The sequence below is a fragment of the Perna viridis genome, chromosome 12, assembly GCF_037379345.1.
Source record: "Perna viridis isolate PV_CMFRI_1.1 ecotype Kerala chromosome 12, ASM3737934v1, whole genome shotgun sequence".
NCBI classification, from domain to species: Eukaryota; Metazoa; Mollusca; class Bivalvia; order Mytilida; family Mytilidae; genus Perna; species Perna viridis.
In genome coordinates this window covers 917,976-941,217 of record NC_142456.1, presented here as the reverse complement: position 1 = coordinate 941,217, position 23,242 = coordinate 917,976, and the positions used below count along the sequence as shown (strand labels likewise).

Genomic DNA, 23,242 nt, shown 5'->3' with positions numbered 1-23,242 from the left:
ACAAGATTCAAGTCATCACTACTGAAGTTTTATGGTCGTCATGAACTCGTGGATCGCTATGGTGTATCCATCAGCATCATGAAAACTGATTTGTTCAATGTGTCATAGTTTTCCTTTCCTCTTTCGTCTACCCTGGACTTGACTATTTATGAGCAACTCGGCGGGAGTTTCTAGAAAAGCAGAGGATGCTTACCCTAGGGGTGCACCTGGTTCATGATCCCAGTTTTTAGTGGAGTCCGAGTTGCTCATTTACTTTTGTTACTTTTTATGTATGATTTTAGATACTTTATGTTCTTTGTTGTGTTTGTCTGTTTTCCATATCTGGTCTTTGTCCCTTGATTACATTCTTTTGATTTCTGCTAGAATCTTGGTTCCCTTGATTATTCTTTTGAGATGAAAATTATGTAGATTCTGTATGAAATTTGTGTTTTTCAAGAATCATCGTTCTTAATTTTATTTAATTTGATTTTAGTAGATGAATGCATAGTTTTCTAAAAAAAAAATGTATTGTTTTATGGCAAAATGATTAGTTAACTGCTTACACACATGAAAAGATGAAAACCATCACATTTTACCAAAGTTAGAATAATAAAAATACCTGCAAATCCCTGTCTACATTCACAGTTATATGAGTCCTTCATTCTACATGTGCCCCCATGTTTACATGGTAAACCATTACATGAATTACTACCACATTCACCTACAGTACAATATATACATGTATTATGATATCAAGATACAATGGCCACATGTGTGTTCATTCTCATGCTTCATACCACATGTGTGCTCATTCTCATGCTTCATACCACATGTGTGCTCATTCTCATGCTTCATAGATTTTGAGTATAATTGTCAGTCAACTCATGTGTAAATATCTTAAATGAACAAATGTGTGGCCACTTCCTTTCCTCTCAAAAACCAACTTAAAGTTGGCAAAAATATAAAATGTTAAGGCTTTTTGTAAAAGTTACATAAATGCATACTGTTATTTCTCAAATAAAGTCATAAATCTGCTCAAAAACAGTTTGTATTCAGTGTTTGCAAGCATTTTACTATACTACTACTACCTAGATATCAGTTTTAATCAAATTTTTTAAAATGCAGAAATTAAGAGGCAAAAAGGGGTCCTTACTGAACTTTCTCCTTAATTAACCTTAGTGAAAACACTCACAATACCCATCACACACATGCACTCAATTGAAAATCTTCATTCTCTATACCCAAATAAAAAGTGGTCCCTCTAGATTTAATGAATCAGGTCCAAGATTTTACTAACTATTCCCCAAAATTTGAAGGAAATCGGTAAAAAATGGGAAGATATTAAGGCAACAAACTTAAATCCTTGATTTTTTACAGAGTCAATCTCCCAAAAAATTTCTGTGAAAATAAATCCTATAATAGATTTCACAAGTTAGAACAAAATCTCTAGAAGAAAAGGAGGCGGTACTGAAGAAGCAAGAAGTTGTGACGGACAGATGAATGGATGGTCAGGTCAAAAACATATCCCTTTTTTGAGGAGTATAACAATATGTAGAGCTTGATAAATATAATGTATGAAAAATAATTGAACTCATTCATATATAAACTAAACAAGAGGCTCCCAGGAGCCTGAATCACTCACCTGGTTCAATTTTGCCTTTCAAGATCAATAAATTTAACAAGAAGTTGTCCAACAATTTTGACTCAAGAAGACTTTGAAGGACTTATCATAAGGATCATTTCAGCAATTGAAAGTTTCTTTCTATCTATCATAGTTTTCAAGCTATAGACTGAAAACTGAAAAAAAAAAAAAAAAGTCATTTTTACCCTATCATGAGCAATAACTCTTACAAGGAGTTGTCCGATAACTTTTATCCTTGAAGACTTTTGAGTCCTAATAATAAGGATTATTTCAGGTATTGAAAGAAATTAGCTTAACTTAACAGTTTTGGATATTTATGCGGAAAACTACTGTTTGACCCCTATGTCCAATTTTTAGTAACGGCAGCCATGTTTTTTCGATGGATCAAAAATCCCCACCACAAATCTATGCAGGATACCCTAGGAACATCCATACCATGTTTGGTTCCAATTGGTCAAGTCGTATTAGAGGAGATTTTTGAGAGAAATAACATTAAAAGTAGCAAAAAACTTTCAAAAAGGGCAAGAAATCCTACATGGCTTAAAGGATTAAAACAAAAATTTTACCAATGATAGATCTCATCATGCTAACACTTTTATTTTTGTGAAAATTTAGCTTAACCTAACAGTTTTGGATATTTCTGCGAAAAACTACTGTTTAACCCCTATGTTAAATTTTCAGTTGCAGGATACCCCTAGGAACATTTGTACTAAATTTGGTTTCAATTGGTCAAGTAATGTCAGAGAAGAAAGCATTTGAAAGAAATAACATTAAATGTAGCAAAAAACATTGAAAAAGGGCAACAACTCCTACATAGCTCAAAATTTGACTGCAGATAGATCTCATGCTAAACACTTTTATCTCCTTAAGATTTAGCTAAACCTAATGGTTTTGGAGATATATGTGAAAAACTACTGTCTGACCCCTTTGTTCTATTTTTATAGTAACAGTGATAGTAAAAAATATGATACAAGAAATAGCATGATGCTCAGTAATGTTTTTTTTAATGATCCACTGACCTTTGACATATGCATCTGAATAAGGTTTTATATATATTTTTAAGGATTCACATTTTAACTGAAGAATTTTGAATTCAATTCTGAATGAAGAGAAGGGTATTACAACAAGTTAGATGGATGAACATAAGGTGTGATAGATAGAAAGAAGGTCAAATGGATGGACAGAAGGTCAGATGGGGGAACGATTGGTCAGATGAGTGGAAAGAAGGTCAGATGGATATACAAACGGTCCTACAAATATACAGATAGATAGGTAGAAGGCAAGATTGGTAAACAGAAGGTCAAATGGGTAAACAGAAGGTCAGATGGATAGACAGAAGATCAGATGGGTGGACAGAAGGTCTGATTGATAGACAGAAGGTCAGATAGTTAAACAATAGGTCAGATGGGTAGACAGAAGGTCAGACGGGGGACAGGTCTGATGGATAGACAGGTCAAATGGGAGGACAGAATGCTAGACGGATAGACAGATGGTCAGATGGGTATACAGCAGGCCAGATGGGGGACAGATGGTCTGATGGATAGGCAGAAGGTCAAATGGGAGGACAGAAGGTCAGATGAACAGATAGAAGGTCATTTTTTTAAATGACCCAGAGACCTTTGACATATGCATTCAAAATAAAGGTTTTACTAGACATTTCTAAGAATTCAGGTTTTTACAGAGAAAATTGAGTTCAATTATTTTCTAATTTCTTCCACTAGTTGGAAGTCTGGATGGGTAAACAGAAAGTTAAATGAGTGAACAGAAGGTTAGATAAAAAAAGGTCAAATGGATGGATAGAAGGTTAGATGAATGGATAGAAGGTCAAATGGAAGGATAGGTCAGATGGGTGGACAAAAGGTTAGATGAAAGTCAAAGGTCATATGGAGAGACAGGAGATCTGTTGGATGAACAGAAAGTCGTGTTTGGATAGATCAACACAAGTCAGGTGGAATGGTCAGACAGATGGACTCATGGGTGTCTTGATTACCTACCAATATCTATACCAGACATGATATGTTTTGACACCTGAGGGAAAGACAAATCATACAACTGAGTCCTGATTTTGTTCTTCACTTGGAATGTTTTGATACATCCTACAAATCCTATTGGAAGTCTTGATCTGTGCTCTCTGAAAAATATAAAGTTGTCTATTTATTAAACAAACTGAAGCAGTATTTAACTACACTTAATATATGATACATCTATCCTCTCTTTTTAAGATCTGTTTATGTTACTTCATGACACTCAGTATTTTATGAAAATGGCCATAAAATTCTCATTTTCTCTATTTCTTTTACAAAGCTATTATGAAGAAGTTCACTATCTGTAGAACTGATTTACAGTCAAAATTCACATAAAATACAGAGAATCTCTAACGGTAAACTATTCTGCTCTTCTTAATGTCAATATTTCTACAACACTGAAGTAAACAAACTTTCTTCAGTGAAGGCAGAAGGTTTTTGAGTAAATTTAAAGCAAAGCTGGCTGTAAACAGGAAGTGAAAGTGTAACAGACCTAAAATCACACCCAACATTACAGGGCTCCATGCCAAAGTCATGTACTAAATATCTAGTAGCCCATTTACATGTATGCAACAGGCCAATAAATGTGATGGGTATTTTTAGGAGTTTCTACACTCTACGACATATAAATGTAAAGAACATTTTTACTCATAGTAACCACAATACAGACTTTACATAACATTTACAAATAACATTGTCTCTAAAGTAATAGATCTTAGGTCTATTTCACAAGATTTGTGAGTGTAATATTAGTTGTAAATTATGATGTCACAATACTGTTTCCTATTATGACATCATAACTTATGACTGATTTTACACTTACTAATTTTTGTGAAATTAACCACAGATTATGGACAAAATAGAAAGTAAATGACCTGCTTAGTTCACCAGGTGCTGATCCAAGGTAAAAAGGATTATCCAGGTTAAGTGACACAAGAGATCCTGGAGCGTGACCAATCACAGGATTTTCTTTCTCTACGGTCAGTGACCCTTCCTTTCCGTCACGACTGGCTGTCACATGGACAAAACTGTTCAATGGAATCTTCTTCCTGTTTCTCAATGTGATCGGACCTCCACCAACATCAAAGCTAAAGTTGTAAACAAATTTTATGAATGGCAATTTGGGTAAAAATTGCATTTAATGGCCTGGATTTGTTCTTTTTTTATATATGACACTTTACAGTTGGAAAGATTGAAATGATGTGATCGCATGAAATGACGTAAGATCTGTTTTAAATAAAAGAAATGTAAAATAAAAGTATAAATTGATGTTTAATTCTAATACATTATGTTAATATGTGTAAAATTGACAAAGAAGACAGCAAAAACAGTAAAATACAGTGACCGCTCTGTGGTCACGTGATGTGATCACCAGTTAAATGGATTGGTTTCACAGATCGATGACCGATTGGAAACTGATAGGCGATCGATGACAAATTGCAATTTTTGTTACACAGATTGGTTTAGGTACTGTACAACCCTGAACCCTATATGAGTATTAACATTGGTACCATGGACAAATTCATAGAATACGATTTACAAAAAAATACAAACCTGAATTCCACATAGGCATTTCTAAGTGCCAGATAGAGATAGTCTCCAGAGCCATCAGGATACTGACTATTATACAAGATAATGCCATCCTGGTTCAGGGCTTTAAAACTAATATCAATTGTCACCTCATGGTCCATTTTAACGAACTGTTTTAATGTCAACTGTGACGTACTAGTGAATGAAGGAGTTGTAATTCTGCCATCTGAAATTTGAGTTGTTTCAGTTTTGTTAACAAGTAATTACAATGTCATATTCCCACTCAATGTGGTGTGTTGTATTTTGGAATCATCTTGTCTTCCCGTCCATTCTTGAAAGGGTTGATTTCAAATTTGGTATGTGGCTATTGTACATAATTTTTGTTGCTGACCAATATCAAATTTCTATTTCATAGGACTTACCCCATTTTACCACCAGATATATGGAACAAGTTGGAGTACATCAAGGATGAATAAAAGAACAGAGTTCCAATGTCCCCCACCAAAAAAAAATTGAGGAAAACTTTAAATTCACTGAAATTTTCTAAGTCCAAGGGCCATAACTTCCATAAAAATCAATAAACTGTAACCAAAGTCGAATTTAATCTGTAACTTCTCATAGTAAGACTACATGCAAAATATAAAATCAATTAGTGAAAGCATTACAAAAAAAAGTGTGGAAAACTGTAAACTCACTAAAATTTTCTAGGTCAAAGGGCCGTAACTTCCGTAAAAATCATTCAACTGTAACCAAATTCAAACTTAATCTGTAACTCTTCATAATAAGGCCACATACCAAAAACAAACTTATTTGGTAAAGGTATAACAAAAAAAAAGTGTGGAAAACATGGATGGATGCACGGCATTTCCATGTCCCCTTGTGACGTGTCGCGGGGGACAAAAAGTATGCAGCTTCTTGTGTTTGTTATTTATCCTTCAGAATTTTTCTAATGAATAGATAGTACCCCAAAAAACAAAAGTTGGAATGCTAATGTATATGGTAAAAATTTGAGAGTGGGGATTTGGTGTGAACAGTTAAAATAAAGTTATTTCAGAAATGATCAAGGTACTAAGTAATGTTTTTACACCATTAATGCACTCTGACAACCTTTTAAAGAATAACATGCAAACAGCATAAATCTCTTCTTTCTCTTAGTAACCATGGTAATGTTTCATTTAATAAAGTGAGATTTTTCATTTTTGAAATTTATTGAAAGGGGCAAAATAATTGTGACATAACTTGTGAGATTATACTTTTTGTTTTTATTGTTGAAATTCTTCATGCAATAGAAAATGACTTACTCTCTTTACAAATAGCTCCAGAAGTTCCAATAGGACAGAGACATCTGAAACCAAGATCCACGTCTACTTGACAGATGCCATTGTTACGACAGGGACTGTGGGAGCAAGAATCCTCTGTATTGTGGACATCAGGAGGCAATGTTTCTAACTCTGTAAATAAAAACATGAAAAATGTTGGTCATGCTAGGTATAAACCCCCTCGCTTGTTCCATATATTGAAAAATGTCTTGGGAGTGGTAGTATTCTGATTTCTTGATAAATATTTTCATTTCACTGTATATTTAGAAATGATTGTAGGCATTTATTATTATGGTAAGAAAAAAATTTTAATTTATGCAATATTAGAAAAAGAAACTTCACATGATTTAAGTTCAATTACATAATGCCAGTTTTAAATATGAGTTCATTTTTGCAATGACAAAAACATCGCAACTTTTTTTAAACTACAGAATAATGTCAAACCTGTTTCAAGTGACCTACCCAGACAGAGAAAATTATAATCACTGGTAGTCTTTATATACAGGTCAATTTCACATAGAATATATATTTTAGTGAGTTCTAGATATTTGGATAACTGATCAATGAATAATAACTAGATAGTTTGAGATGAAAGGTCAATGGTAACATCTATATTTTCAAAAACATATCAACAGTATTTGAGGAAAACATCACATTTTAAAAAAAATGTAGTGTAATATCACACCTGTTTCAAGTGACCTATTAAGGGAGAGCAAAATGCTAGTCACATAAAACAGGTGGTCTTTATATACAGGTTAATTTTACATTCAAAAAACACTACTTAAGAATACATGTATTAGACTGACTGTACTAGATAAATGATCACTGAATCACATGAAAAGTGATTGGGGTGAAAGGTCAATGATGTTCTGAAATAAAAGGTTAAATCCCTATTTAATACTCACTGTACATACCAACACAGTCTTTGAGATCTGATGTTGACAAATAACCCTGTCTACACTGACAAATACCCTGTCGACATTCACTGTAGCTAGCTGAACAATAATTCCCCTCCAGACATCTATCCTTTATTTTTACTGAAAATACAAAATTCATTTAGCACGTTTAGTGTTATCCCCTGAAAATAAAGACCTTGAAAGCAATAACTAAAAATACTGTAATCGATTATCAAATTTTCATTTAGAAGTTTATAACATCTTGAATTATCTCCCTTCCCAAACATTTCACAATAATTAACTAACTTTCAGTATTTTTAAGTTTGAGTCTTCACCTACATATGAAGTTTTAATGAAATCCATTAATTAGTTCTAGATAACCATGAGCTTCAAGAAAGAAAAGCACTTAATTATTTCCTCCATTTAAATCCTGCATTTATACATAACGGCAGGGAGTTATCCCTTATTTTCCACAGTTCTGTCATTGTGACATTACACTGCCAAATCCCAAATCGCTAGTGACATCATTAACCGGAATAAACAAGAGTAAAGACGTAAGTAATTGACCTCATGTTAATTGGTTTGTTTCAACTGAAATATTTTCAATTCTAGAAAAAAGTGGAATTCTTATATAAACCTAAGACTTTGCAGACTTTAATACAAAGCATGTTTCCAATAGCACACATTTAATCCAAAATAATACCTATTCTCCCTTCTTTCCTGGGACGAGTCTGTGCATTAGGTTTCTCTGTAGATTTTGTAACATCGCCCTGTCCATCATTTTTTGTTGTCTTTCTGTGACGTCCAGGTGTTGTCTTTTTATCCTCTTCTGCACATTATAAAGAATTTTTTAAATCGAAAGGAATGCCATGACCTTGTTTCCTTTCTGTGCATTACAGTGTTTTCAAAGTTTGGTTTCTTAGTAACTTGGAACTTGATTTTGTACAGATGAATTGGTTGTATTGTGGCAAATGAGATATTACCATTTGGAGCAATTGTATTTGTATCAAGTGTGTCCTTTTGTAAAGAATTTGATAAACATATGCAGTAAGGGTCTTTGGAGATATGCCATAAAGAATTCGATAAACACATGCAGTACAGATATTTGGGGATATGTCATAAAGAATTCGATAAACACATGCAGTACAGATATTTGGGGATATGTCATAAAGAATTTGATAAACACATGCAGTAAGGGTCTTTGGAGATATGCCATAAGTATTTATCAACTCTAGAATTTTTAATACAAATTATGATTTTAATGAAAGAAAGCTTCTTGTTTCTGAAAGTATTACTAGAGATTACTTCCACACCATCGTTTCACTACATGAGTCATGTGAAAGCTTATAATGTAAATGTATTAACTTTCGTAGTGTACTAATTTTTGATGTTTTCCCGAAAAACAGACAAGCAGGAAAATAGTACATGCAAATTTGACATCCATCATTATATAATGCTAATCATTTTTTTGAAACCATAAAAATTTATACCCACAAATATCTCCACTTGACACAATCCATGAAAATTAGCTGGCACAAAAATTAAAACATTTACATAATGTGGTACGTGACAGGTTTTTGGCATTATGTCCCACTTTCATCACTATAACACAAAAATTAACACATATTCCTTAACTATAAATATTTACATAACTATGAAGATAAGTTTTATTAGATACTAATCTATCTCCATTGAAAAAAGTCTTGATGCAATCCTTAAGTAAGACAGGCTAAAAAACATAACAGTGTATGACCTGAAAACTTGCCGGTCCAAGCTACTTTGTAAAACAACTAACCTGACCCTAAATATAATTATGAGGTTTTAGCATGTAGATTATCCCCCTTTTTAATATACATACTGTTACTATACTCCATCATGCATATCTGCATATGATTCCCAACCTTCCCATAAAATTTCATTGAAATCCCTTGAGTAGTTTAAGTTGAGTTGCACTTGAGAAAAGATAGACAGGATGATTTGTATATACCCCCTAAAACTTTGTTTGGCGAGGTATAAAATTCTATTATAAGCTATACATACCACAAGGACCAATATAGTGCATGTATAAATTCTTCTGCTGTTCACAGGAGGCTCTGTTCAGGGCACACTCTGAGTCATACGTTCTCTTGTCACTGCCACAGACCACGGCAGAGTTCTGATGATCCCTCGGTAAACAAGGGAGGTTACTACAGTTACAGTATGCTCTGCCACCCATCTCCTCACAGACAGCACCAAAACCACATGTCAACTCCTTACAGGTCCCTCGAATAAATATTCCTGGAAATAGAGAAATTAAAGGGGCTAGACTGGTAGGACTATCAGTTCTTTATTGTAGCTTGTTTCACCTCTGAATTTTTATTTTGATTCAATTTTTGACACAACATAAGTTTCTGGCAAAGACTAAATGTGCTCTAAGAGCTAAAAAAACAATTAAATTTGAAGATCAGCAAGAGGTGTTTGCTGTGATATATTATAAAACTGTTAACTGTACTTAAAAAACAATAGCCTTAAATTACAGGCCTTGATTTCAATTAGCAGGCTGAAGGCAATGATTTTTTTTTTTTCTCTTACCAAAATTACATCCATTTACACCAACAGGCATGCCATTAAAGCACCGATCACATTTGGGTCCCGTAACACCCTCCCTACATAAACACTGTCCTGTCATCTGGTCACAATCAATACGGCGACTCTGTGTCCCATGTTGGTTACAGTCACATACTGGAAGTATTAAAGAAAAATAAAAAAAGCTGAACTGTTTTTCAAAAAAAAAGAAATGTCACAGGAAAAACATCATCTCCATGTCAAGACTCTAATCTGAATACAAATATTTTAATATCTCCTGACTGGTCCATTCTGTAATGTTCTCAATTACAATTTTGATATTTTTCCCTTGTCCCAATAGGTATTGTTTAGTTATATTTTCATTGGTTATATCTAACATTTGATATATTTAGATGTTCTAATAATTAATCTATTCCTATGTCCTATTTCATGACCCTAGGGTACGCTTGATTTCTATTTTGGATATTGTACTTTTACTTTCATTTTTGAGTCATTTTCTGTTTCCGGGTTTGAGATTACATGTGAACCACATAAGTCAGACCATTGAACCAATGCGTTTTCCATCGAGATTTTTTGAGTCAATCTTTTCATGACAGACCACTATGTAAGTCTTATTATTATCTTTAATGCTTACATTTTATAGTTGCATACATATTTTTGATAAGAAAAGAGAAATTAATGATATTTTTTACACAATTGGCACACATGTTGTTTTCTTACATTTTGCCTAGATAAGCCATGCCTTTATAGTTTATGATAGGTATTTTGAGTTGTTTTCATTCCACTTGCAGTATTAATGATATTGTGACGTAAAATATGATATATCATAATTATTTATGCATCCCACATTCCCTTCACCAGTTTTGAGATATTTTGAGATACTTTGAGGGGGAGACTTTCCTGTTTGAAAAATTGATCTTACCCCTGCATCATAAAGGGAGATAATTCAAGTTTATTTCATAACACTTTTCTTTAAAATATTGTGTGATGTATTATTTGTTATCTGTATTTTGATTCTGATAAATATCTTTGATATTTTGAATGTATGATAATTTTGATTGGACAATTATTTAGGAAAATCCTTTTTTGTATATTTTCAGCTTTTTACCACACACTATGTGCATTCATCAAATAAAAGTGAACTTCAAATGTTTTTTGATTGAGGCCCATAGATGGTTATCTATCTGTCTGTACCTGTCTGGCTACGAGGCGGAATAGTAAAAAGATACCGGATTTATGTCAGAGAAGAGACTACGCAGAAAAACGGCCAAAGGTAAAGCCATGTTCGAAGAACAGAGAGAAGACTTTGAAGGTAAATGTGACAGTTTATGGAACAAAATTGAAAATTTGATTCTGAAAGTGCCATCATTAGATGCAATAGACAATATAAGACAATTTCAAAAAGATCTTGAAACATTGTACAAAAACTTTTGTAGAAGATCAGAGGAATATAAAGGTTTCCTTCAAAGAGCAAACACTAGTGAATCTCAGCAGTATTTGGTTGATCATAATGACAATTTTCAAAGATGTAATGAAACTTTTCGAAAAGTAATTTTAGAAATCAAGAATAAGAAGTTAGATATGGTAGAGAGAATGTCAGAAATTAGTGGATCATCCTCGGGTACTACAGCAAGTCATAAAAGAGCAAGGGCTGAATCCGAAAAGGTACGCTTAGAATACATTAAAAAAGAAAGCGAACTCTTGAAGCAAAAAGCAGCCTTAGAGGCAGATATCATTGTAATAAAACAGGAAAGTAAAGTAGCAGCAGCCGAAACAGAAGCACGCATTCTAGAACAAGGTGATGAGGAACAAAAAGATGTATTCTCCAATCTTGGTGATACAAAACAAAAAGACACGTATGAATATGTGCAAAATCTCAAGTTACCAAAAACAAACACTGTAGAAATGGATTCTCAACAGAAACAGTTGCCATTCTTGAATAGCGTACAAAACAGTCAAATACCACAAAGTTAGACTACAAATAATGCCATGTCCGATATTTCGAAACTTATTTTCAGAAAAGACTTTCTGCTGTCGAGATTTGTGAAATTTGACGATAAACCTGAGTCATATGAATCTTGGCGAGCTTCATTTCAAAGTATTACCCGAGAATTAGGCGTTTGAAGAAATAGATCTTCTTGTAAAGTGGTTAGGGTCTGAATCTTCGAAATTCGCATCAAGTATCCGTGTTGCCAATGCTCATGATCCTGTTAAAGGACTTCAGCGAATTTATGAACGTTTGTTTGAACAATACGGAAGACCCGAAATGATAGAAAGTGCCCTAAAACGAAAGCTTAACTCGTTTCCGTCAATCACTGTTAAAGAACATGTAAAACTCTATGATTTGTTAGACATTCTTACGGAGATAGAATCAGCGATGTTAAATCCACAATACGCTACTCATCATCTGGTGTTATTCCTATTATTTCTAAACTGCCACACTTTTTGCAAGAGAAATGGACAACTGTTGCTTCAGCTTACAAAAAATCACATTCTGTTATATTCCCTCCGTTCAGTGTTTTTGTCAGCTTCATTAGAGATACCTGTAATATTTGAAATGATCCAGCTTTTGCATACACCAGCACTAATCAAGTAGGCACTACCAAACCTCGTACTTCTGTTGTTTCTAGAAGATTAGACGTTACCTCAAGTAGTTTAGTACGCTGTCCATTACATAAAGGGGGTCATTCTTTAAATGATTGTCACAGCTTTAGAAAGCTTACCTTTCAAGACCGTAAGAAATTTCTTCGTGAAAAGAACATTTGCTTCAAATGCTGCCAATCGAGTGAACATGTAGCTGTAAACTGTACGATTTCTGTTAAATGTCAAATTTGTGGAAATACACGTCACCCCACTGCACTGCATATAGATAAGTCATTGAATTCACACAATGAAACTTCAAACAATCATGGCGGGGAGTCAGTCAAAGACATTGTTTCTACAAAATGTACTACATTATGCGGAAATCTTCTTGGTGGACGTTCATGTGGAAAAACGGTTCTCGTAGATGTTTATTGCGTTACCGCACCCGAAAACTCTGTTAGAGTATACGCTGCCATAGATGACCAGAGCAATAAATCTCTTGCGTCGCCTAATCTATTAGATAAACTTGGTGTTGTAGGTACATCAGAAACATTTAATATGTCTTCATGTTCCGGTAAATCCACCTTAACTGGTAGGCTTGTCAACGGGTTAGTTGTCAATTCAGTAGGCAACAAATGCTCTTTTGATCTACCTGACGTAATTGAATGTGAATGTATTCCTAATGACTTACCTGAAATAGCAACAACTGACGTTGCCTCAGCACACTCACATCTCAGTAGAATAGCTCAATACTTTCCTGAACTAGATACTAATGTCAAAGTTGAACTTCTTATAGGGCGTGACATTCCTGAGATCCACCATGTTCAAGATCAAATCCTTGGAGGTAAAGGTCAACCTTTTGCACAGAAACTCCCACTTGGTTGGGTTGTCATTGGAGAAGTCTGTCTTGGTAAGGTACATGCACCATCTTCTATTAATGTTCGTAAGACAAATGTTCTCAGCAATGGTAGGCATACAACATTTCCACTATGTGAGTACAACTTTGAAATCAGTCAACCTAAACTTGATATTCAGGATGAAATATTTGCAAAAACTCCACATGACAACAAAATTGATCTTTCTGTAGAAGATAAGCAATTTGTTTCTCTGATGAAAAGTAGTCTTGTTAAGGATGAAACAGGTTTCTGGACAGCACCACTACCGTTCAAACAACCTAAACCACCTGTACCTAACAATCGCCAACAAGCCCACAAAAGAGCACTGATACTTAATAGAAACTTGCATAAAAATCCTTTGAAGCGTGATCAGTTCATGACCTTTATGGATAAAGTATTAAAGAGCGGTGCAGCAGAAACAGCACCAACTACCTTTGCTGGAGAATGTTGGTATCTTCCTTTATTTGGGGTGTACCACCCAAAGAAACCGAATGAAATCCGAGGTGTATTTGATTCATCAGCTGTTTATGAGGGTGTATCACTAAACAGTCTTTTAATGACTGGACCTGATCTTACCAATAGCTTGATTGGTATTCTTTCGCATTTTCGTTTGAATGAAGTAGCCATAACTGGCGATATTGAACAAATGTTTTACCGTTTCCGTGTAATAGAGAATCATACAGACTATTTGAGATTCTTTTGGTACCAGAACAATGATTTCAATCAACCACTCATTGAGTACCGAATGATGTCTCATGTATTTGGCAATACACCTTCTCCTGCTATAGCAACTTATGGTTTACGACTTGCCACTTCCAATTCTGAGAATGACGTCAAAAACTTTGTTTCGAATGATTTTTATGTTGATGACGGTCTAACCTCTGTTAAAAATGCCAAATACGCAATTGATCTTGTGAAAAGAACGCAGGACGGATTGAAGCAAAATGGACACATCCGATTTCATAAAATCGTATCTAACAGTGTAGAAGTTATGAAAGCCTTCCCAAATGATGATCTTGGTAAAGAGCTTAAAAATCTAGATCTGTGTCTTGACATGTTACCTATTCATCAAAGTTTAGGACTATCTTGGAACCTTCAATCTGACAGTTTTGTGTTTCAACACCATATCACTGACAGACCAGCTACCCGTCGAAGCATGCTATCAACAAACAATAGTTTGTTTGATCCATTAGGTTTCATTGCACCTGTTACTATTAGTGGAAAGATTCTCCTCCGTCAAGTTATTCCCCCTGGCACTGATTGGGATGAACCTCTAAGTCCTGATCATGAGGAAAAATGGAACTTGTGGCTTGCATCACTTAAATCGTTAGATAGCTTTAAAATCCCACGCATGATCGTTCCTATTTCAATATCGTCTGTACACAATCCTGAAATCCACATCTTTTGTGATGCGAGTGAACAAGCAATATCTGCAGTTGTCTATCTGAAAGCAATTGACAATGATAGTACTGCTTTTTAGGTTTCATTATGGGAAAGTCAAAACTTGCACCAGTAAAGGGTCACACAATACCCAGATTGGAACTATGTAGTGCTGTACTTGCTACTGAGCTAGGAGAAGCTATTTGTGATCATATGAATCTATCTCATGATGTATTTCACTACTACACAGATAGTCAAATAACTTTAGGTTATATTTGCAATACAACTCGAAGATTCTTCACTTATGTTTCAAATCGTGTTGAAAAAATACATAAAGTCTCAAAACCGTCACAATGGTCCTATGTTGCATCAGAAAAGAACACCGCTGATATCGGTACAAGATTTTCAAACACAGCAAAATTGACTCTCGTTGAAAGATGGACTAAAGGTCCTGCATGGTTACTCTCTGAAAACTGTAGTGATTCACAAACAGAAACCTATCCCTTAATTGAACCAAATCAGGATAAAGATATCCGTCCGGAAGTAGTTGCGTTGAAAGTCAGTATACAAAACTTAGCAATTGGAAGTCATCGTTTTTCCAAGTTTTCTTCATGGAAATCGCTTGTACGCGCAATATCACATCTGAGACAGTTCATACAATTATGGAAATCAAAACGGAATGGTCAAAAAGTTGTTGTAAGTAAAAACGATCCAAATTTTAGGAAACAAACAGAAATGTTCATTCTCAAACAAGTTCAGAATGAATTGTATGAAAAGGAAATTGAGAATTTGAAGCTTAACAGACCTGTTCACAAATCTAGTTCCATACTTAAGCTTGACCCATTCTTCAATGATCATGGAATTCTTTGTGTAGGTGGTAGACTCAAATATTCAACTCTCTCCGTTATAGAGAAACACCCTATCCTTGTTCTGGGTTCACATTATATAGCCAAACTTATTGCTTCACATTGTCATGAACTCATTCGACATCAAGGTCGACATTTAACTGAAGGTAAAATCAGAAGTGAAGGATTTTGGATTATTGGAGCAAAACGAATAGTATATTCAGAAATTTCAAAATGTGTTTTGTGCAAAAGATTTCGAGGCAAAGTTAAAATTCAAAAGATGTCAGATCTACCAGAAGCAAGATTGGCAATTTGTCCACCTTTTACTTATGTTGGAATAGACTGTTTTGGACCTTGGGAGGTAGTTACGCGCCGTACAAGAGGTGGCAGTTCAAATTCAAAACGATGGGCTGTTTTGTTTTGTTGTCTCTCTAGTAGAGCAGTTCATATAGAAGTCATTGAGGATATGAGTACCTCATGCTTTATCAACGCATTGAGACGTTTCATTTCAATTAGAAGCAAAGTGAAACAAATCTTTTCAGATAGAGGGTCAAATTTTGTTGGAGGCGCCAAAGAACTTGGTATCCCTACAATATGTGTAGAAGACAAAGAAGTTCAGACCTTTCTCAACAATCAAGGTACTGTTTGGAGGTTGAACACACCATATTTGTCTCACATGGGTGGCTCCTGGGAAAGACTCATTGGAATAGCACGTCGCATCATTGATTCAATCTTGTATGAAAATAAACACAAGAAGCTAACACATGAGGTTCTAAGTACATTTATGGCAGAGACAACAGCCATAATGAACTCTCGTCCGTTGATTCCTATTTCAACTGATGCAGGATTTCCTGATGTTTTGTCACCTAATTCTCTATTAACTACTAAAACAGATGCATGTGTTGAAAACTTTAGCAATCTGAACATCCGAGATGTGTATACTTCACAGTGGAAACTAGTTCAAATTATGGCAGACCAATTTTGGACTCGGTGGCAACGACAATATTTGCAAACATTACAACTTAGAAGGAAGTGGCAACAGACTCAAATCGATATAAAAGAAGGTGACATTGTGATTCTAAAAGACAATGAACAACATAGAAACTTTTGGCCTCTTGCTATTGTCGAGCATGTGTTTCCAAGTAAAGACAGTCACGTTCGAAAAGTTTTGTTAAGGACAATAAAAGATGGTCAACCTCGTGTGTATGTGAGACCTATCACACAAACTATTCTTTTAAGCCATAATGAGGTGTGAACTTTGTGAGAACTGTGAATCATGGACTTTATTTTTTACATTTGTTGTATTATGGTTTTTGATTTTTTTTATGATTAACTATAGTTAGGTAAACTATATGTTTGGGATTTTTCTTTGTGTCTTTGCATTCAATTTTAAGTAGTAATATTTTCATATCAGACGGGGAGTGTAATGTTCTCAATTACAATTTTGATATTTTTCCCTTGTCCCAATAGGTATTGTTTAGTTATATTTTCATTGGTTATATCTAACATTTGATATATTTAGATGTTCTAATAATTAACCTATTTCTATGTCCTATTTCATGACCCTACGGTACGCTTGATTTCTATTTTGGATATTGTACTTTTACTTTCATTTTTGAGTCATTTTCTGTTTCCGGGTTTGAGATTACATGTGAACCACATAAGTCAGAGCATTGAACCAATGCGTTTTCCATCGAGATTTTTTGAGTCAATCTTTTCATGACAGACCACTATGTAAGTCTTATTATTATCTTTAATGCTTACATTTTATAGTTGCATACATATTTTTGATGGGAAAAGAGAAATTAATGATATTTTTTACACAATTGGCACACATGTTGTTTTCTTACATTTTGCCTAGATAAGCCATGCCTTTATAGTTTATGATAGGTATTTTGAGTTGTTTTCATTCCACTTGCAGTATTGATGATATTGTGACGTAAAATATGATATATCATAATTATTTATGCATCCCACATTCCCTTCACCAGTTTTGAGATATTTTGAGATACTTTGAGGGGGAGACTTTCCTGCTTGAAAAATTGATCTTACCCCTGCATCATAAAGGGAGATAATTCAAGTTTATTTCATAACACTTTTAAAATATTGTGTGATGTATTGTTTGTTATCTGTATTTTGATTCTGATAAATATCTTAGATATTTTGAATGTATGATAATTTTGATTGGACAATTATTTAGGAAAATCCTTTTTTGTATATTTTCAGCTTTTTACCACACACTATGTGCATTCATCAAATAAAAGTGAACTTCAAATGTTTTTTGATTGAGGCCCATAGATGGTTATCTATCTGTCTGTACCTGTCTGGCTACGAGGCGGAATACATTCAGCTGTCTCAATCTTGATAATAAGATTTCTCAATTCTGCTTTTGTTGTAAATTCACAAATACATAATTCATATTTCATATTTTGTTTATATCCAAGTAAAATATCAAGTCTGGAAATCTTAAAGGTGACACCTTTTTTTTAATATAAAGAAACATGCCATCATTTTTACAATATTACTTCACAGTTACAAAACTTTACTCCTTGTCCAAATTACACAAATAAGTCTTATTACTGGTTTGTTTTGTCTCACACAACACTTATATTAATGAACAAAGAAAAAACTGTTCATAATGCAGCTCCTATTTCACTAATGATTGTGTCAATGGGTCATTTTATAGCCTCAAATGGTAAACATAATGTATATCAGATAGATTAGCAAAAAAAAACAAAAAAAAAATAAAAAAATAAAACAAAAAAACAAAAAAAAAATGAAAGAGGACTTTGAAATACTCACATGAACATCCATTTCCGCTGATCAGATTCCAATATCCTGGAAGACATGCATCACATTTGGCTCCACCCACTCCTGGCTTACACCTGCAGCGATTTGTCGAAGGATGACATGTGTTGTCTATTGTACCATACTTACTACAGGTACACTCACCTAAAAATATTCACCAAAAAATAAAAAAAATTAGAATAATTGAAATTAAATATTCTACATGTCAATTTTTCATTATTTCTTCAAAATGTTATGCTGTAATTTATATTATAAATATTATGTTATTCAGATTGAGGATTGCAATTTCATATAAATATTCTTTGGAGAAGATTTTGAGAAAAAGTATTAAACAATAGATCACTTTCTCTACATCTTTTATTAAATACAAATTTAAGTCAATATGAAGTACAAAATCAAGAACCCATCCACATTTCATACTTAACTCTATGTCAATCAAAAGACATTCAAATGCTATGATTAACCAACAATGTGTGCTGGAGGTATTAAACGAATTAAGGGATATTCCAGGCAGAAATGTAGAGTGTAGAAGGCCCCTTTGGGGATATAATAAAGCTTTCAGTATATTGTTTAAATATAACAATGCCTGCTCTTGAGCACATAATATCTTGTTTATAGCCCCCCTTTTTTTTTGGTGACCATAAGAACACAAAAAAACAATGAAAACGAAAACTTATTACATTTAATCAATTGTTTAATTTACCCTACTTTGATGGACGGCATTGTGCCATTAAATGTCAATTATCAGTGCCTTCTGACAATTCATCATTTTTTCCACAGAACCACCCCAAACACAAATGTTACACATGAAAAATACAACACCAAGTTAGGAAAATCACAACAAAAATGTGCATGATAATAAATGTAAACTAGAATACGTCAAAAAAGATCTGATGTCCTGAAAAATAGAAAATGAAAGCAATATAAAATTAGTAACAGGCTTCTGCATTCCTCTTGACCATTACAATTTTATTATAATTGACAGCAATCCTTATTTCTATTTTGATGTAATCTCTGAAATGTCAATGTATGTTCCTCTGTGCATGTATGTATTGTGTTCATATGTTTTGATTAAGTCTCAATTTTTCTTTTTTTAATTATTGTTATATATCTTACCATTGCATCCTTCAAAATTTGGTCCAGTTGCCATACTGACTCCATTAGAACAACATCCATGTTTGGAGGAATGGCAGCCTTCAGATGGGGAATTCTGAAAATCTAGGGTTCATCACATATGTCAAAATAAACAAAGAAATTAAAACAAGTTCATAAAAAATTAGTGCCTTTAAACAAAGTCTAGATATAAAAATGATACCAATAAATAGCTACAGCCAAAATCTGTCAAAATATTAAAAAGATAGAAAAATAAATTGTTAATTGAAAATTGCATTTCAGCAGAAAAAAATGAAAACACTTTGACAAAAACCCTTGTACCTGACACACAGACAGACAGATAGACAGGAAGACAAGACAAAATTGTTGAATAGATGTTGAACCAGCATCATGAGCATTTCCCTTTCAAACACATGAGCATATCTATGAAATGGCAGCCACACAATGTGAAGCCTGAACACCAATAAGCTAGCCATCCTTAAAACTCACCCTCTTTACAACATTTATTGAAGCTCAGATGACAGTAGCTCCTCTCTGGACAGTGGTTCTCCATTTTACAGCTATAATCCTTACTGGTGACTGGATCAATAAGGGGAGGTAAGCCATCACAGGCTAGTTCCTCCATTGCTTAAAAAACACATCTAAATTAATATTGTTTTGGGTATTTAAAAACATAATTTTCAAAATCTCAATAACAATTCATACAAAAACAATTTAAACATGCAATTGAAAATACAGAAAAAAAACCTGTTTTAATTCAAAATGGAGGTTTCTTAGTAAACCAAACATCTTCTAAAGTCCATTTATATCAGTTCCAATGTGTTTTTAATCTGTGTAATATCTACAATTGCTGTACAAATATCTCAGCCCAACAAGGATATGGTTTTGACATTTGTTCTGTATTATATAATTGCTCATTATAATTTTCCGAAAACTATAGAAGTAGTGAGGGCTACAGGGTTTATCATTGTCATTATTATTGTTAGAAGATTCTGTTAAGAACTTCAAAGAAAATAATACAATGCATTATTGTATCTATATTGCACTGTTGATGCTGGATGTAACATTAGAAGTTATCAAAATGAAAGGATGTAATAACAAAGTATCTGTTGTTTTTAACCAAGGATCAATGATTCTGAGAGTTTTCAGAAAGACATCAAATACAACATGATACGGAAGGACAGAAAGATAGTAATATTACCTTAGGATTAACCTTTACAGTAAGTTGACCATAACCTCTGACCTTGATGAATTGGAATAGCCCAAATTTTGAAAGATGGTATGTTTTGAATATGGGTAAATGATCTGAGACAGAGACTTCATCAATCCATTAAATATTTCATATATGCAGACTTATTAAGGACAGGTTTTATGTGGACTCATCCACTAGGGGTATATTCAATAACGGAGTAGTCCATTAATGACAATACATATAATGGATGCTTCATAATTGACGTACTCCCAAACAATTAGAGTGGGGAAACGCTCTTGGACCAACATGGGGTCCGGGAGTAGGCCAGAGCGTCAACACCGCAGCCCAGCCACTAGTAGGAGATACTCTGACCGAGTTCTTCGGTCAGGTATCCCGAAAACTAGGCTCTGCCACCAACACCAGTTAGTTCTACTAAGCCACTAACATCGACACTGAGAGGCCTGTATTGGTATTCAAGGTCGTTAAAACCCCTAATCATCATAATTTCTATCAGTCTCAAGTTTGACTCATTTGGCTAAAGGTTAAAGTGAAGAGCTCTATCACAGATGGTAAGAAGGTTATTTAAGTAATTCTGAACAAGAATTATGGTTGCTATCTGAAATAGATTAGCAGAGTTAGAGCATTAACATGGATGTACTGCCATTGAGCAGTGGTAAAGACCAAATATACACATTGGTCAAAATTGTGAAACGCATTGGCAAGTTTAACACATTGACCAATCAAAACCCCGTTTCACATCTGGACCAGAGTCTTCACTTGCACATCACCAACTTTAAAATTGGTCAGTACGGAATATAAAACTGTATATTAGACAATGAAATATCATCAAACATAAATTGGGTGCGTTGATAATTAAGTGCTGTGGCAATCTTATAATAAACACTAGTATAAGTCTGTTGAAAAGGTTTAAATAACTTATTATAAGTAATCATAATATAGGGTAAGCATTGTCAAAAACAGCGAGCACCGTCAGCTTTATCATACATGTACCATCTGTGCGAGACTGTGTGAAAATAATAAAGGACATTACAAAGAGGGGGGGGGGGTGTAGACTTGGATGAAAAGTTTTGCTTCGCAAGTGCTTTAATTTTATTTGTAAATCTATCTTGTTAATAAATGGGAGAGTTTTTTTTTCAATAATTGAATACATTTTTTCCCTTAGCCGGCTTAGGCTAAAATAAAATATACTAGGTTCTCAGGCCCCAACGCATCCCTAAAAACCCTCTCGCATCTGTGAGTTTTATTATGGTAAAATCCTTAAATTTTATATCCATTCCGCAAATTTTCATATCCAGTCTGGAACCGACTTTTAATTAGTTAACAGAATCGTCTGTGCACTTAACAGAAAGGTAAAAAGTACAATGTGAATGAGGATGTTATTTAACATTGATCATTAAAAACGAAAGTATGTCTCGTGGCTGATAGATGGCCCTTATTTCTTGCCACATCTCATATTCCAGTAAAGTTTTAATGCCATGGAGTATTTAACTTCTCAACATCTTTGTATGTTTACAGATTTGTTCAATTCAATGAAATTTCTTGAATAAAAACTTGCTTCAAAAAAAAAAAAAAAAAGCTTTCCTCCCGCATCATTTTTTTTATGAAGTGACCTGAGAACCTCAGCATTATTTTTTGTATGGCCTTCAGGGCATCTCTAGCAACATCCATTTCAGTTTTGGCAGGTCAGATCAATCTGTACAGATACCGGAAATATTACAGTTCTCCAAGGATGGTGGGAATATTCTACACATATCATGTGTAATATAACAGTGGAACAGCAGAGATACACAAACCTACATCCACATGTTTCCTGCACTTTTTAAAACACATTCACTTCTTTTAATAAGTAAAAAAAAAATAGAGATAGACTCGAAAACTATCAAAAAAGATGAACTTAACCTATGTATTTCTATTTATTTGGTTTAAGGAAGTGATGAATTTTCTCTGTAAGGACAGTCACTTTTTGTTACTTCCGGGACATGACTTTGTTTTGGTTAGTATATTGGGGAACCTTAAGGAAAATTTAGATAGTACATGTAAAAACCATAGAGCTCACAATGCTTCGCGGTGTTCACAATAAGTTACTATAACTGTATCCAGGGAAATAACTCTGGAACAATACCCAATATTCTTATTCGTTATATTGACATAAATATTCAAATTAAGGGCAACACATTACACAAGGTCATAGGTCAAGGTAATCTAAGATAGTTATAGACGGACAAAAAGACAGTGGCATTATACTAAACCTTTAAAACTATGATGACTAAGATGACTATGATGACTAAGATGACTATGATGACTAAGATGACTACATATCTTACCATTACAATTGTCTATTTCGATCTGTTTTATCTCCCTCTGTTGGAGACATGCTTCTTCCTCCATCTGACATAAGTTACCATATGTCTTTTTATCAGATCCACAGACTGTCTGTCTAAAAACAGCT

General features: G+C 34.0%; 3 protein-coding genes across 10 annotated transcripts in view; 2 read left to right on the top strand and 1 right to left on the bottom strand.

Moving 5' to 3' along the window:
* The window catches only part of LOC148600684 (agrin-like), a 159,685-nt gene that overhangs the window by 12,236 nt on the left and 124,207 nt on the right, over positions 1 to 23,242 (bottom strand). For 4 of the 8 annotated variants that reach the window (XM_088556680.1, XM_088556682.1, XM_088556684.1 and 1 more), the window contains 13 exons: positions 23,118 to 23,230; positions 20,070 to 20,207; positions 19,584 to 19,685; positions 18,462 to 18,611; positions 9,962 to 10,111; positions 9,431 to 9,667; positions 8,094 to 8,219; positions 7,400 to 7,531; positions 6,477 to 6,626; positions 5,200 to 5,401; positions 4,521 to 4,733; positions 3,616 to 3,752; positions 599 to 700 (listed from right to left, as the gene is read on the bottom strand). In XM_088556680.1, the coding sequence (XP_088412806.1) occupies positions 599 to 700; positions 3,616 to 3,752; positions 4,521 to 4,733; positions 5,200 to 5,401; positions 6,477 to 6,626; positions 7,400 to 7,531; positions 8,094 to 8,219; positions 9,431 to 9,667; positions 9,962 to 10,111; positions 18,462 to 18,611; positions 19,584 to 19,685; positions 20,070 to 20,207; positions 23,118 to 23,230 (1,952 nt within the window). The remainder of the gene's footprint in view (positions 1 to 598; positions 701 to 3,615; positions 3,753 to 4,520; positions 4,734 to 5,199; positions 5,402 to 6,476; positions 6,627 to 7,399; positions 7,532 to 8,093; positions 8,220 to 9,430; positions 9,668 to 9,961; positions 10,112 to 18,461; positions 18,612 to 19,583; positions 19,686 to 20,069; positions 20,208 to 23,117; positions 23,231 to 23,242) is intronic. The other 4 variants (XM_088556681.1, XM_088556687.1, XM_088556683.1 and 1 more) reach the window with 3 other exon arrangements.
* LOC148600686 (uncharacterized) lies at positions 10,463 to 12,349 on the top strand. Its single transcript, XM_088556690.1, has 2 exons — positions 10,463 to 10,559; positions 11,056 to 12,349. The coding sequence occupies exon 2, from the start codon at positions 11,192 to 11,194 to the stop codon at positions 11,927 to 11,929; it is 738 nt and encodes a 245-aa protein (XP_088412816.1). The 5' UTR covers positions 10,463 to 10,559; positions 11,056 to 11,191; the 3' UTR covers positions 11,930 to 12,349.
* LOC148600685 (uncharacterized) lies at positions 14,899 to 18,002 on the top strand. Its single transcript, XM_088556688.1, has 2 exons — positions 14,899 to 17,393; positions 17,886 to 18,002. Exon 1 carries the CDS (start codon positions 14,923 to 14,925, stop codon positions 16,912 to 16,914), a length of 1,992 nt encoding a protein of 663 aa, XP_088412814.1. The 5' UTR covers positions 14,899 to 14,922; the 3' UTR covers positions 16,915 to 17,393; positions 17,886 to 18,002.